The sequence below is a fragment of the Simochromis diagramma genome, unplaced genomic scaffold, assembly GCF_900408965.1.
Source record: "Simochromis diagramma unplaced genomic scaffold, fSimDia1.1 OVJJ01000293.1, whole genome shotgun sequence".
NCBI lineage: Eukaryota > Metazoa > Chordata > Actinopteri > Cichliformes > Cichlidae > Simochromis > Simochromis diagramma.
In genome coordinates, this window is record NW_024386801.1 from 5,737,720 (window position 1) to 5,753,196 (window position 15,477).

Here is a 15,477-nt window from a genome sequence, read left to right on the forward strand (position 1 = left end):
AATCAGACACTAATAATTAACGGTTGACTAAAAGCAAATCAACCTACATAGATAGGGCATTAAAGATAACCAGCATTCACCTGTTTTGTTTCCAGTGCTGTGCTTGTTATAAGAAACACAGGCATTTAAAAAAAAATGCAATACAGAGTTCTTTCTGAGGTAGCTGGAAAGTTTTATCTCTATGAAATTTTTATAAAGCTACTGCAGTGGGACTGTTGTAACCCCTGCCAAAGTCCTATGGCAACAGACAAAGAGTCTTAGGCCACAGTGACAGCTGCTGAGAACCACAGTGCAGGTAAACAACAGCAGCAAAGCCCTGTGTGGAAAACATAATGGTGCATTGATGATGAGCTACACTGTTGTTTTTTGGTGGCTTATCTAAGTCTGTTTTTTGAAACAGAAGGTCTGCTGTCACTTCAGTTATTAATGAGCAGAATGCGCAGGAAATTACAGGAAATGTGTTTTACTCCAGCCGCAACACACAATAACTTTTTATAAGGTCTCAAAAAATATTAAAAGTGGTTTGCTAAGCTTTCTAAGTTATTTCCGTACTATGGTTCCAGAAAGTCCACCAGTAATGACAGCATAATTTTCCACAAAAGGAAGGAGCAAATGTTTATTCAGCTGTTGTTGATTTCAGGCCAGGCCTTTTTTCTTTGGGACACTGGTGCTGTTTTAGATTTCCTGCAACTAAATTATGTAAGAGACCTTACAGAAAAATCCAGGCAATAGGAAATATATACCAATCACCATGCTGGATATTCTTCTAAATTAACAAAGGTGCTGTGGTAATATAAGAGCCTTAACAGGTGTACCTGAGCACAAAGACCAAAGGTGACAAACTTGTCTCCAAGGCGACAGAGGACACCGAACAATAGTGCTAGACAGTATTGGTAAAAGGAGATTTCCCATAGGACTGGTATAAGAAATGCAGTACACGTCCTTTAGTGTTTTTAACTGTGGAGTTCCACTGCAAGAGACAAAGCAGTAGTGCTGACCTTAGGTTAACATATTAATTTGCAATTATATATATATATTTTTTTTTATTTTTTACACCAAAATTCAGAATGCACTCTTGTTTCCAAAAAGTGAGAGAACGTTTTCCTTGGTTCATAATAAATGAATCACTTCACTATGAGGTGCTTAAATTTTAATGTAACACATTATTTAAGTTGTTGTTCTTCTATGTATGACCTGAAGTACATATTTTGGCTGAACTGGCACTGTGGAACAACCGAGTTTGACATGCAAAACATTTTAATTAACATCCACAAACATTTCAAATGGAATCCCTAGCACGTAACATATAAATACAACAACATGCAAACTGACAAACACTAGTTCCTTCTTCCTGTCTTGATCAAGTTTAGTATAATAAAAGACTGTATTGCCTAATAGCCTCCCCAAGTGGACAGTGTTCACATAAAAATGTTTAACATTGTCCTGCATCATACATAGGATACTTATCTAAGTTACTGACATTTATCAGTGCTAAAAAATTTGAAATAATTACAGTAAAAGATCAATTTATCTTTGAGTGGTACTTAGTTAATCAGACTTACGCATACACTTATACAGTTAATCAAAATAACTAGTTTCTTTTTTTTAAAGGCAATAATGAAAAAAATCATAACATTTATGTTAAAACTTCACATAAATGAATTCTTAAAAATATATAATTTAAAGCTGCTCTATTGATTCAATAACTTTGAGCATTTGTGATTACATTTACAAAATGTGGCGAGTGGAGAACAACCCAGTCAGACGAATGATTTTCCCACAACCTAACAACCCAAATGTTCTTATCATGTGTAATTCCTTTAAAAAAAAATAGTTCTATATTGCTATATTACAGTTCTCAGACAGATATGGTGAATGTATGAAAAAAAATGAACTGCTGGCTTTCACAACCCCTCTTTATGACATAAGTAGCCTGATATAACTCTCTGTGTCTCCATGGACTGAAGAAAGCCACATGGAATGTAAATATAACCAAATAAAGTGGAGAAGGAGGCAGAAACGTTGTAGCTGTTCTCTTCCTTTTATGGTAATACAGCGTGGGCGAGAGGGGCGGTGCACGTCATCAACGTGCTCCGACACCCGGAAGTGTAGAAAGATGTAACATGTTTGGCTGGAGTTAGCGGTGTTTGCGACCACGTATAGTAAAATAAATCTACATATTTGCATTATACTGTGTGCGACACCTTAAAGATGAGTGAGACTGAAAAAGAAAAGGTAATGTAGAAACAATTCGCTACTTTTCCCTAGCTTAGCTAATTTCACTCAAATACATTTGATCGAAGTTTCTCTGTGATCCCGCTGCTACCTTTCCCCCCGTCTTTACTTTAGGACCCCGCCGCCCTGAAAGAGGAAGGAAACACTCTTTTCAAGGCAGGAGACATGCAGGGTGCTGTTTGCTGTTACACCAAAGCACTGAAGCTGACTGACAGCCAGGCAGACAAAGCTGTACTGTACCGTAACCGCTCTGCGTGCTACCTTAAGCTGGAGGAGTACAGCAAGGCAGAGGCTGATGCCTCGAAAGGTCGGTATGTTCTCTTGTTTATTCTCAACATCACTGAATAACTTCTCTTTCATCGCGGCCCACAACTTAGCTGAAATGAAAGAAAATAGTCCGTATTAGTGCTCAAATTAGCCCCATTTTACGCGGTTTAAAGTTCATTCATCATCCAAATAGTTTCACAATATGAATATTGGCTTGTGTTCTTTTTATCCATATTCGCCAGTCACATTAACAATTATGGATAAAAGTAACTTCCTGCTGGGAGGTTTTTGGATCCTGTCCAACCTTATAAAGGGTACACTTGCACAATGACCATAATGATAACAGTCATCCTCCTGGAACCTCGCCATGTACACTTTTGAATAGCCCTTTATTGTCATTGTACATCCATCCACCCATTCGCTTCCGCTTATCCTTTTCAGGGTCGCGGGAGCCTATCCCAGCTGTCATAGGGCGAAAGGCGGGGTACACCCTGGACAGGTTGCCAGTCTGTCACAGGGCTAACACACAGGGACAGACAACCATTCACTCGCACATTCACACCTAGTGGCAATTTGGATTATCCAATTAACCTATCCCCACAAGCTGCATGTCTTTGGACGGTGGGAGGAAGCCGGAGTACCCGGAGAGAACCCACGCAAACACGGGGAGAACATGCAAACTCCACACAGAAAGACCCCGGCCTGATGGTGGAATTGAACTCAGGACCTTCTTGCTGTGCGGCAACAGTGCTAACCACCGTGCCGTCATTGTACATGTACAATGAAATTGTGGGTGCTCCACGCCAACTATGCAGGAAACAAATATAAATAGTAAGACACAGACAAGTGCACTTATATTACGATGTATGGGTTAGAATATGTAAAATCATAATAAATTCCACAGTCATATCAAGGCAAACAAAAAAGGTGCGGAAATATCTTATCAACCTGTACTTTGTGTATATGAGTAGTTAACAATAAGGTAATTTGCAATACCTCTGTAAATACATACAAATGAATCTATGCGCATAACACACAAGCATATAAATGCACAGATGGCCTTATATTTCATTCATTCAGATGCTAAAAAATAGAAAAGAAACAAAAGAAGCATGACAACTTTAAACTGAGCTACTAATCTGACAATTTTCTACAGATCAGCTCATCTGACTCATACTGTGTATATATTTTCTTTATACATATAGATTTAAATTGCTAGATAGATAAAGAGCCAAAGGCACTGGTCCAGCTTTCAAACTGCCCACATCCAAACCTATCACATGATTGAGTGGAACAACACTAATACATGAAGGCACTCACGCTGCAATCCACAGTACCAAGAAAGAATACTTCACCAGGCATCCTGTGACCATGACCTAGTAACTGTTTTGGTAGTAATGGGATACCTAAACCAGTGGTTTTAATGTTATGGTATATCTAGATTATATTTAAGTTATATTGAAAAAGTGAAAGTGTTTACTGACTTTTCTTAGTTACTGTGAAGACACTACTTGATTGATACTCTGCCACATGTGGTGCAAACTGAGAGTATTGTAAACAATGGAGTTTGAATGCGCTCTGCTGGCCAAACAGTGTGATGACGCCGATTACATACAAGCATCTTTTCCTGCAATATAATAATTAAACAAACAATGGACAACATAATTATAATGGTATATATGTCACCAGTATCATTATGTTGTCTTAACAAAAACAAACGTTTAGTTATTAGGTAGGTATTATAGACCAAAGAATTCTTATTGAGCAATAGTTACAGCAGAAATATTTTTTTATAATGGATAACATTATTCACAACTTGTGATTTTCAGCATTCTGGACATTGTTGCATGAAATGCGTCTTTACACAGATGCTTTTGCAGCTTTGATGAATATTATTATTGTCTCTTTCCAGCACTCGATACTGACCAAGGTGATGTGAAAGCCAGATTTCGGAGGGCCCAGGCATTTCAGAAACTTGGCCGGTTTGACCAGGCCTTTCTGGATGCTCAGAGATGTGCCCAACTGGAGCCCAAAAATAAAGCTTTCCAGGATCTGCTCAGACAGCTGGGAGCACAGATTCAGCAAAAGGTGGTGTGATGTGGATAAAGGTGTGGATAAACTTATTTTCTAAATTGTATCTTGCTAATTGAAATCATTTCTCTTAACCCTTTAGTCAGCACAACTAAACTCCACCGATGCTCGTGTGCAGCAGATGTTCTCCCTCCTCTTAGATCCATCTACTAAAGAGTGCGATCGACAGAAGGTGAGAATAACTCAAAAGGCAGATGAATACATTCCTCTAATTCATTCTTGATGCGCCTGATATTTCTTCATTAATGCTAATGCGTCTGTAAAACTGTACGGCACCAAAATAATCAAATCCTTCAATCAATTTCAGGCTGCTCAGAATCTAGTGGTGCTATCTCGAGAGGAAGCAGGAGCTGAACAGATCTTCCGTAATGATGGAGTGAAGCTAATTCAGAAACTTCTGCAGTCAAAGCTGGAGGATGTTGTACTTTCTGCTCTCAGGACATTGGTTGGTTTGTGCACAGGACATCAGTCTAGAGTAAGTGTGACTGTTCCTTTGAGATTACTATTTGCTTCATCTTTAAAGTCGCTTTTTGTATTTTTGTAGTTTGGAATTATATAAAAAAAAGGTTTATATGCATTCTGATTTCCATCCATCATTAATGTGAAGCTAGAGCAGGCTGTTCAATGTGCTTGTCACTCAGTTGTTTTGCAATTCGTTATTGCTGATGTCCATTCTTTGAATTTCCAGACTATGGCGATAGTGAATGAGTTGGGAATGGAGCAGCTGTGTGCGGTAATGGGATCAGGAGCTTCAAGTGTGTCTCTGGCTGCCTGCCATCTGCTACAGGTGATGTTTGAAGCTCTGACAGAGGGAATGAAAAGAGAGATCAGAGGAAAAGATGAAGCTATACTTCCTGGTGAGTTTAGATACTTATATTGGGAACTTGGTTACACTGAAGGTTAACCTTTAGCAAATGTTTTGTGTGTGTCGGCTCTTTGTTCTTTACATTTAATTGTTACTCACTATATGAATCTAAACACAGAACCATCCAAGGAGCTGCGGTCAATGTTACGACACCTTTTGGAAATGATGCCAGCATCAAATGTGTCAGGACCGGGCAGAGACAGCGCTATAAATCTCCTTGTCAAACAAGTACCCCGCAAATCCTTGAAAAACCCAGATAACTCCCTCACGTTATGGGTGGTAGACCAGGGTATGAAACACATCCTACATGTAGGCAAATATTTTATTAAACCATGGTGGATACCAAGGCATGCATTACCATGACACAAAGATGCATGTTTATTTTGTTCATTTTTCTATTTTAGAAAATTTATAACTGATGTTATCTGTTATCACTGCACATCAATTAGAGACTCATTGTTTTCCTACAGGGCTGAAGAAAATCCTGGAAGTGGCTGGGACTGTCCCAGAGATCTCAGAAGGGCCACCTCTTACAGACAACAGTCACATGAGCTGTTCAGTCTTGCTGAGCAAACTCTATGATGACCTAAAGAGTGACAAAGAGAGGGAGAACTTCAACAAACTATGTGAAGAATATGTTCAGTGAGTTGACCAAGGAAGCTTGTTTAAACTGTTTGTTCGTTTGGATCTTTTTTCCAGAACTGCCTCACAAGTCCTTTGTGAGCATGAAAACTGATTGATTCTTCTAACATAATGTTGTTGTGGGCAGGCAACATTTCAGCCGGCCTGGCCTAGACGGCAAGCTGCGAGCCATCCAGACAGTTTCAGTGCTTCTACAAGGGCCGAGTGACGTGGGTAACAGAACTCTGGAAATGTCAGGAATGATGGATGCCGTGATATCGCTGTGTGCCTCCGAAGATGTTACTCACCAGCAGGTAGCGGTTGAGGCTCTAATCCATGCTGCAGGCAAAGCCAAGAGAGCTTCATTTATCACAGCCAACGGAGTGTCCCTGCTAAAGGACCTATACAAGAAGAGCGAGAATGACAGGATACGTGTGAGAGCCCTAGTGGTAAGTACCACAGATAGTTTTAGAAAATAACACTTCTAAATAAAGATGAAAATAACAGCTATGTGTATGTGGGCTATTGCACAGGGTTTGTGCAAGCTTGGATCAGCAGGAGGAACAGATTTCAGCATGAAGCAGTTTGCAGAAGGATCTACACTTAAGCTTGCCAAGCAGTGCAGGAAGTATGTTGGCTTATATTGAATCTTAAGCCCTAGGTATAGATTAAGAGATGCAGCATGCTTGATGTACATCTGCAAAACCTGATCTAAATACCAGGTTTTGAGTGGATTACTGGATTTCAAATAACTGACAAGCTTTATCTCTTTCTCTGTAAGGTGGCTGTGTAATGAGACTCTCCCCCCAACTTCCCGCCGCTGGTCTGTGGAAGGTCTCGCCTACCTCACCTTTGATGCAGATGTAAAGGAAGACTTGGTGGAAGACAAGAATGCCCTGCTGGCCATGTTTGACCTTGCAAAGGTATAACTCATCATTATTTTCCTCATAGCTGAAAGAATTTAAACTGAAGTCTTATATTTTCTCCACTCTGACTACTGTGGAGTTAACAGGGTGTGATTCTTCATAACCAAACGCCAGCATATTTGGCACACACCTTCACGGTGCATTAGATGGCAGTGTTAGTCCTGTCTATAGCGCTGACCAGTTAATCAGTAGTCCTTTCCTGTCTCTCATTGGACTCATTTGTTCTAAATCTAAGTAACTATTGCTAACTATTTCATGTCACAGGTCCAGATTATCATCCATGCTTGAAATGCACTGATGCCCTTTTTGTGTTTTCTGTGTGTTTTTGCAGTCCGAGGATAAGACTGTGCTCTTTGCTGTGGGTTCTACATTAGTGAATTGCACCAACAGTTATGATGTGGAGAAACCAGACCCTCAAATGGTGGAGCTGGCCAAGTATGCAAAGCAGCATGTACCTGAGGAACATCCCAAGGTAATACTAAAATTAACCTTTTCTTTTCAAGTAGAACTAACATAGCACAATATTTATTTTATACAGCTTCATTTCAATTATTTTTGGTTATGATTCATATTTCTGCCTGCTTTTTTTATGTTAGGATGCACCTTCCTATGTAGAGAAAAGGCTGGTGAAGCTGCTGGAGGCTGGTGTGGTTTCTGCATTGGTTTGCATGGTCAAACAGGAGAGTCCTGCACTCACTGAGGCTTGTAGGGAATGTATTGCCAGGTAGGAAAATGGCAGTAAGTCTTTATCTTTCACTGTTTTTTCTGTAGATTTTCTGGTTAATATAATCTTTCACGGCAGGGTGTTCTTGGCCCTAGTGGAGCGACAGGAAGACAGAGGCACAGTGGTGGCACAGGGTGGAGGAAAGGTAGTGTACTGATAAAAATTTCCCAAATTTCCCCTTGTGGGACAATTAAAGGATTTTTTTCTATTCTATTCTAAAATACACTCGGTTTAGCCTACACTCTTAACTAAGCACCACACTTCAGAAGGCTTAAATGATTTATGTCTGCTGCTCTCCTCCAAAAGGCTCTGATCCCACTTGCATCCGACAACACAGATGCAGGAAAAATCAAAGCTGCACAAGCCCTGGCAAAAATAACCATCACGTCTAACCCGGAGATTGCCTTTCCAGGAGAAAGGGTAAAAATGCAAACAGTAACACACAAGTTAACTTAAAAAAAATACAATAACTCTTTAACATTATCTTGCTTTTGTTTGTTTGTGTATTTTTTGGGGTCAGATCTATGAGGTGGTACGCCCACTAGCCAGCCTTCTGAGGCTTGAGTGCACCCTGCTGCAGAACTTTGAGGCACTCATGGCTCTCACAAACCTGGCTGGCATCAACGATAGACTCAGGTTCGCCACTAGGGGGGAGTCTCTACTAAAAGTATTCATATAAAACTGTCTATTTTCATTCCAGAACATTACATTTAGGATACTTTTATTTATTTATTTATTTATTTATTTTATTTTACATTTTCTGCATTTTGCAAAGCTACTTTTGCAGATCAATACATGTGTCACTTTTATTGCTTAGCATAAAGTATTTAGATGGTGTGAAATCCTTCCATCAAACCTGTTTTTAAATTCTTCCAGGGTGACCACAAGTGACTAAGACCTAATATGGACTAAATCACAGACTTGATTAACATGCAGTAATTTTCTTGTATGGCAACTTTCCAAAGACTGAAACATTTAGAGTCTCTGTTGACCACTGAAATCTAATTTCCTGTCAAAGCTGTTTTCACTGTAGAAGCTGATAATTAACACTGAAGTTGTGCAGTTATGCAAAGCATGCCTTGTTCTGTTTTATTTTTTACTTTTTTCAAAACTGACATTATATCTGCCTTTTAAAGCATCTTTTATCCTGATCAGCGCAGTTTCATAAGTGTTTTTCAGTTTTCTGAATTAAGTATACACTTTCACAGGCAAAAGATCATCAAGGAGAAAGCTGTACCTAAAATTGAAGGTTACATGTTTGAGGAGCATGACCTTGTACGAGCTTCTGCCACAGAGTGCATGTGCAACTTGGTTTTAAATACTGAGGTAAGGGATAATTTATTAACAAGTCTTTGAATACATGAATACCGGTTGAACTGACAGTAGCGGCTGTGCTGTGTGGCATCCTCAGGTGCAGAAGCTCTACCTGGCCACAGGAAATGATCGCCTGAAGCTGCTCGTGCTTTACAGCGGAGAGGATGACGGGAGGCTGCGGAAAGCTGCTGCAGGAACCTTGGCCATGCTGACAGCCGAACATCCTGAACTCTGCGCTCGCATCCCTGGAACTGTAAGAAAAGCACTCCAGTAGTGTCGCTACCATTATTTTATTTTTTTTTTACTCTATTTTTGCTCACATGACTTCTGTTATCTTCTCAGACAACCCACTGGCTAGAAATTGTGCAGGCTTTGTTGCTCAGTGAAATACCTGACCTACGTCATCGTGGAGTGGTCATAGTTCAGAACATGATCCAGGCAGAGAAGAGTCTGGCTGAGAAACTCATAGAGAGCGAAGCTCTGGAGATTCTTTCCGTCCTTGCAAAGGGAGGAGAGGGCATGCCAGATGCCGTCTCGAAGATAGCTCAGAACTGCCTGGATAAAGCAATGGAGTACGGCATCATCAGAAACAGGGAAGAAAAGGAGAAGAGCTCAGGAACTGAACCCTGAACACAAAGTGCAGTGTGTGGATGTGCCACCTGACAGCGTTTCAGTTCTTTGAACATTATATTGGACCAGTGAAGTAATTTCATTTTTGCAGGAAATGGGCTCATATGTCTTAACAAAAAATGATTAAAAGCAATAAGGGATGTAGTGAAGAATGGTAACAAATGGAAGAAGCAACAGCACAGAAATGATTTTTTTGACTGCTGTGTAACGTTGATTGTACGCTTGTTAAAGTCTCTCAAAAGTGCGTATTCCACCCAGAGACCAACATTTCTCCTCCATGTATTTCCACTAAAAATGACCATTCCTATGTATGTGCAAATATTTCATTTGAGTGTCATTATTAGTCCCACAAACACATTCTTATTTTTATTGTGCACACTACTTTTCTCAATATTTTATTTTATATTCAGCAAAAATAGAAACATTTCATTTACACTATAAAATTTACTTTTTGTTTAAATGTTTGTTATCACTATTATTGACAATCCAACACATTCCCAGTGTGCTTTGTTGTTTTAATACGTTTTAACTGAACACATGAAAAAAAATAAATAAAAATGACCAATCCTCACTTCTCTGTTTACTTTATTCCATATCCCACCTGGTTAGATGTACTTTATAATGGTGCTTTAGTGCTGGGATGCCCAACTATTTTTATCCCTCAGCCATGAAAGGCTGGTGAGGTATTGTCATTGCCCTGCTGGGCAGGCAATATGGATACCCAACTCTTTGAATGCGATCACTTGACAATGAAGTAATGTAGGAGTTTCAAATTTATACCTTAAGTGTATGTACTGAAAGTCTCCGATGAGTCTGAATCTCAGTTGTTTTTTGTTTTGAAAATATCGTGAATGAAATAACAGAAGAAAGGATTTTGAAATTGACATCATAGGTACATCTGCTAGGAGGATGAGGGGTGCCACTGACTGCTCTGAGAATTTTTATATTATTAAAATGGCCATTCTACAACTTTCCAAACTAAATACATAAGAAATGTGACACAAGTTGTCCTATCAAAGTTTGTGGCGCACATTTTATAATTTATGGCAGGGGTTTCAAACTCAATTTAGTTTAGTGATCATGTACAGTCCAGCTGATCTGCTACGTAAGTGAGCCAGGCCACTTAGGCCACATAACAATCTGGATCAAAAAAGCCAACCCTTCCATGTCTGTACAACTTTTTATTGTACAACTGTTTATGCGCACGCACATTTCACACTTAGTGAGCCAGCTATTTATAAGACATTGTGAAAAGCCCGAGGTATATGCCTGATGCACAGCTTTTGTTCACAATAATCTCGGTGTAATGTGTAGTAACAGAGCAACCTTAAATACTGTCAATAAACATGAACTTGGTGTATGTCTCTTTAAAGACGATTTAAATGACATGCTCCTCCCTCGCCACTCGTCATCATCTCTCGCCGCTTGTGCTCCTGCTGTATTAAAAAAAAATAAATAAATAAGCGCAATCGTAGGTTAGTTTTGCGAACAGCTTCTGTTGAGCTGCTCGGTGTTCAGATGCGCTGGTTTGGCTTCGGTTTCAACGCCTTTGGACAGATATGTGTCCAGGAAAAGTCAGGCAGAGGAGAAAGTAGCAGCGCGCCCCACCAAGTCAAAATAAGTCACCCAGCAGAGCTCAGCAGTCACGTGGATAGAAGTAGATGCTGCTTGAAGACAAGTCAGATCAGAGTGAGCTGGAGTCGAAGAGCATCTTTACATTTAGAGGGTGAGTGTATCAAAGACATCGCCTAAGTCCTGAGGATTAATACATCTATTGCTTTAGCTTAGCTCTTGTTTTGTTGTTTGTTGTTTCTGTCAGGAGACAGCTGCCTGAGCTTGGCAGGTTTTGGGGAATCGGTCTCCAGCGAGGACTGTGGTATTTCTAAAATAGAGAGCCATGGTTGTAAAGATGTATTCATCAGTGAATCGCACTTGACCTTGGCCTTCCCAGACAGGATTGAGACCTGGGATCTGCAGAAGAGGGAGAAGAGTCCATCATGGAGCATGGATATAAAAACCGACGCAGAGGGCTCTGGTAATGTGTATGCTAATATCTTATCTGGCTAGACAGACATTAATAATGATGTATGAAATTACAGAGTCTCAATATTACTTTTTATTTATTTTTATAGATGTGAATTTGCCATTGGTCCCTGGAGGTTACATTGCCTTAAAGCCTCCCTTCTACTGCACCTTACCAGGACACCTGAAAGCCAGGAGCCTAGCACTGGGTGCAGAGCATGCCGTTCTTCTTACTGCCACTGGAGCAGTGTACAGCTGGGGACTGGGCAGGTGGAGCCACTCACACATATGTCTTTGTTGAACATGTGAGAAGCAGCAGTTTCATGCATAAACAACAAATAAGCATAAGTAATCTTCCTATGCGTGCATGTGTTTATGTAACAGCCATGGTCAGCTGGGGCATGGAGGGCTCACCTCTGAGGAGGAGCCCAGAGCAGTGGAGGCACTCTGGGGGATGCCCATGACCCATGTGGCTACAGGAGGCTGGCACTCAGCTTGCATTAGTGGTAAATGTCAAATAAAGATTTGGACAAGTTACAGTCAGTTTGAAAAGGATTTGAAGAGGATCTTTTTGTTCTTAGATGGGGGTGACCTCTATGTGTGGGGCTGGAATGAGAGCGGCCAGCTTGGACTTCCTTCTCGAGGTCTGAGGAAATCTCAGCAGAAAACTAGTCAACAAACAGGTCTGTCCTGAAATGTGCACTGCTTTAAAGAGTTCTATTGAAGAGGCAGTTTTTACATCCATTTTGAACCACTGACCTTATCAAACAGGAGAATTATGCTGTGATACCAGCACACCACCAGATGAAAAGCTAAAGGAGGAAGAGGAGCATGAAGATGTGTTCATATCAATCCAGGCGTTCCCTGCTCTGCTGGATGTCTCTTCATCATGTGAAATCCGAGCAGTAAGCTGTGGTTCCCGCCACACAGCTGCAGTAACAAGTAAGGAATCTCTTCTGACAGTTGTTTTACCGGGATGCACATTTTCTAGCAATCATCATGTCACAATTTCTTATTTTCAGCCACTGGTGACCTCTACACTTGGGGATGGGGTGAGTTTTGGTTTTAGAAATGTGTTACATCTAAATGAAATACTCACAGCAGTATCATTCAAATCAAAGTGAACGCCAAGATTTTTGGCATCTTTGCCTTTATTACCTTTACAGGGGAATACGGCCAGCTTGGACACCAAACAGTAACTAGTTCGGATGAGCCGCAGCGTGTGGAGTTTTTCAGGGCTGAGCAGATGCGTGTGCTTGATGTGGTGTGCGGGACATGGAACACATTTGCTGCTGCTGTAAAGGAGGAAGTAGCTTGTGCTGAAAATAGCACAAAATGCACTTGTTAAGCACAGTGAACTTTGGACAACAGTTGTAAATTTCTCCTACAAACACAAAGACTTAACTAAATTTCTTTGTTCATTTTTTTTCTCTATAAAAACTCAACTCAATACTTTTTGGTGAAACTTTTATTTTTTCTTCAAACAGATGTTTAAAAAGGGTTTATATTTGACAAATGACATAAAACAGTTAAGGCAGCAAAATCCACAGGTAAATATAATTTAAGGCAAGTAATTAAAATTGTTCTGATTTAAAATTATACACTAAAATTAAAAAGGTGCATGCATCTCCAAGGCCCACTGGAAGTCTTCAGAGCACAATCTTGAAGGAACTGTGGATAAATCAAATGAGAATCAATTGGACACTTATAAATGCAAATAATTATTGGTGTTTGGAGCAGCTGGATTTCTAGTTACCTGACAAAATCTGGTGACCTTGAAATGACGTGCTGAAACTCTGAGAGGTTCACAGTTCCGTCCTTGTCGATGTCTGACTCTTCAAGAATCTAAACAACACGCAGACATGGAAAAGAAACACATTGTTAGGCTTACTGACACCTCAGTATACCATCCCACACGCAGTTTATAACCACCCCTTACAACTATAAAGACAAACTCAGTAATCTCACGTTGCTGATGAGCTGCTTCATTTCCGTGGAGGAAAGTTTTGCATCGTTTGTCTCACCAGTTAAGCAGTTAACCAGCTTCTCCAGATCAGCACAGTCAAGGGTTCCATCATCATCAAAGTCTGAAAGCAGCAGACTGGTTAGCATTACGTAGACTGACATATTTGCGTGCAAAAATAACTATATCACTTTTTATCAACGTTTTTTTTTTTTTTTTTTACCAAATATGCGGAATGCATAGTGGGATTTGATTTCCAGAGTAGCAGAGTCGCTGAAGGCACTCAGAAGATCCAGAAAGTCCTCAAAAGTGAGGCTTCCATCTTTTTGTTCAGAGGTTGAGAACACCTGGCAGATTCTTTCCTTGAAGGGGTTGGACTGTAACGGGAATGAGTACAAAGGTCAGAACAGATTACCAGCCACTGAAGCACTTCCTTCAGAGCATGAATTACAATATAATCCCATAAACATAGAAATCAAGCATTAACGCAAAAAACAAAACATAAAAACAATGTAATGCATATGTTTTGTTAAAATCTTTTCACCTTGAGCTCAGGCAGAGTAATAATCCTGTCTATTGGTACTCTGGCATCTATTTGTTCTTTTTCATGTTTCTCAAGCAGTTCTGTGAATCTCTTGTGTGCACTGCAAAAAAAGAGAAAAATATATCACACATTACAACAACCAGCAGAAGACAAAATGTTTTTGTTAGTATGATGACTTGCAGCTTGTCACTTACAGAAGAATTTCTTGTTTTGTCAGGAAGGTCAGCTCCTAAAAATATATGTAAGGATTAGTCCTTTAAGAAGTTGAAGAGCTTCTTGTTCAAATAAACAGGCATCTTCTTAATTTAACAAGAAAAATAAAAGCATATAAAAAGTGATACATTAAACAATAATAAACAGTTTTCAAACTGAGCTTTGAATGAACAACAAAACAAAGACAAGACAGCCCGGACCCACTCAGTGCGTAGCTGATTTTAATTACTGAAGTTGTTCAAACAGGAGATAAAAGGATGACACATATATTTATGAATACATTTTCTCTGAGTTTAGTAACCCTCAGTTTAACAATAAGCGCTTCTTTCTTCTTCCAAAACAAAGGCAAAGTAAATGTAAGCATCAGTGCAAAGACAACAATCACTTATTAACATAAATTTGTAACTTTTACCCTCAAACGGATGTTTCTAAAGAGTCTAAGCAACAGTATTGGTTGTTATTAGGCTAGTGACCGTAACTTGTTTTTAATAGTATTTCCGCAGACGTTACATATAATCAATACGAATTACATCAACTACAAATGTAAATAATACTGGTTATTTGAGCACCAGGACGCTTATCGTTTTATTTCTCCTTTGAAACGTCAGGCTAACAAAGCTATTACGCTCTTCCTTTAACGTTATTACAGGGCGTAAAAAACACTTCCACTCGTCCATTAAGAAAATAGGTAAAGTTTGCCTGTGGAGACTTTGCTTTCGGGACTTACCTGATATTCTGAGAGCGACTCTTTCGAAAGTTGACTCGCCGTAGTTCCCATGTCGAAGTTTTCAACTCCAAATTGTACTTTGCCGGAGTTAACAGTAACCCGCAAAACTACTGAACGGCTAATGTTTTCTGCTTCGCTTACTTCCGGTTTCTGACTAGAAGCGTCCTCCCATTGTCGGGTTAACGTAGCGGTTTCTATAGTGACGTATATGCAAAACCTTAAAAAAAAAGTGGCCTTTTTTTCTTTGGAAAGTTTAAAACAAGGAAAAACTCAGTTTGGTTCCTGTTCACAATTTTGTCATCATTACTTGATTTTCGTTGAGATAACAAAATAAA

At 39.7% G+C, this 15,477-nt stretch overlaps 3 protein-coding genes across 4 annotated transcripts; 2 read left to right on the forward strand and 1 right to left on the reverse strand.

The window, feature by feature from the left end:
- The first annotated feature begins 2,084 nt into the window (after positions 1-2,084).
- unc45a (unc-45 myosin chaperone A) lies at positions 2,085-10,084 on the forward strand. Of its 2 annotated transcripts, XM_040025297.1 has the most exons (19): positions 2,085-2,235; positions 2,350-2,542; positions 4,415-4,590; positions 4,676-4,765; positions 4,901-5,068; positions 5,282-5,450; positions 5,577-5,747; positions 5,929-6,100; positions 6,228-6,528; positions 6,613-6,707; positions 6,861-7,002; positions 7,337-7,477; positions 7,602-7,729; positions 7,808-7,874; positions 8,036-8,149; positions 8,250-8,365; positions 8,938-9,055; positions 9,141-9,296; positions 9,386-10,084. In XM_040025297.1, exons 1-19 carry the CDS (start codon positions 2,212-2,214, stop codon positions 9,671-9,673), a joined length of 2,829 nt encoding a protein of 942 aa, XP_039881231.1. In that variant the 5' UTR covers positions 2,085-2,211; the 3' UTR covers positions 9,674-10,084. The 2 variants fall into 2 exon arrangements, with proteins under 2 accessions (XP_039881231.1, XP_039881232.1); XM_040025298.1 differs by lacking the exon at positions 2,085-2,235 and having other exon boundaries at positions 2,414-2,546.
- A 989-nt stretch (positions 10,085-11,073) lies between these two features.
- On the forward strand, positions 11,074-13,554 carry LOC120729591 (RCC1 domain-containing protein 1-like). Its single transcript, XM_040025306.1, has 8 exons — positions 11,074-11,399; positions 11,493-11,708; positions 11,806-11,965; positions 12,080-12,201; positions 12,277-12,378; positions 12,467-12,637; positions 12,718-12,747; positions 12,862-13,554. The coding sequence occupies exons 1-8, from the start codon at positions 11,192-11,194 to the stop codon at positions 13,041-13,043; spliced, it is 1,191 nt and encodes a 396-aa protein (XP_039881240.1). The 5' UTR covers positions 11,074-11,191; the 3' UTR covers positions 13,044-13,554.
- On the reverse strand, positions 13,146-15,373 carry LOC120729593 (calcium and integrin-binding protein 1-like). Its single transcript, XM_040025310.1, has 7 exons — positions 15,143-15,373; positions 14,397-14,431; positions 14,203-14,302; positions 13,882-14,035; positions 13,664-13,782; positions 13,452-13,540; positions 13,146-13,366 (listed from the first exon to the last, which is right to left on the reverse strand). Exons 1-7 carry the CDS (start codon positions 15,191-15,193, stop codon positions 13,345-13,347), a joined length of 570 nt encoding a protein of 189 aa, XP_039881244.1. The 5' UTR covers positions 15,194-15,373; the 3' UTR covers positions 13,146-13,344.
- Positions 15,374-15,477: the final 104 nt, after the last annotated feature.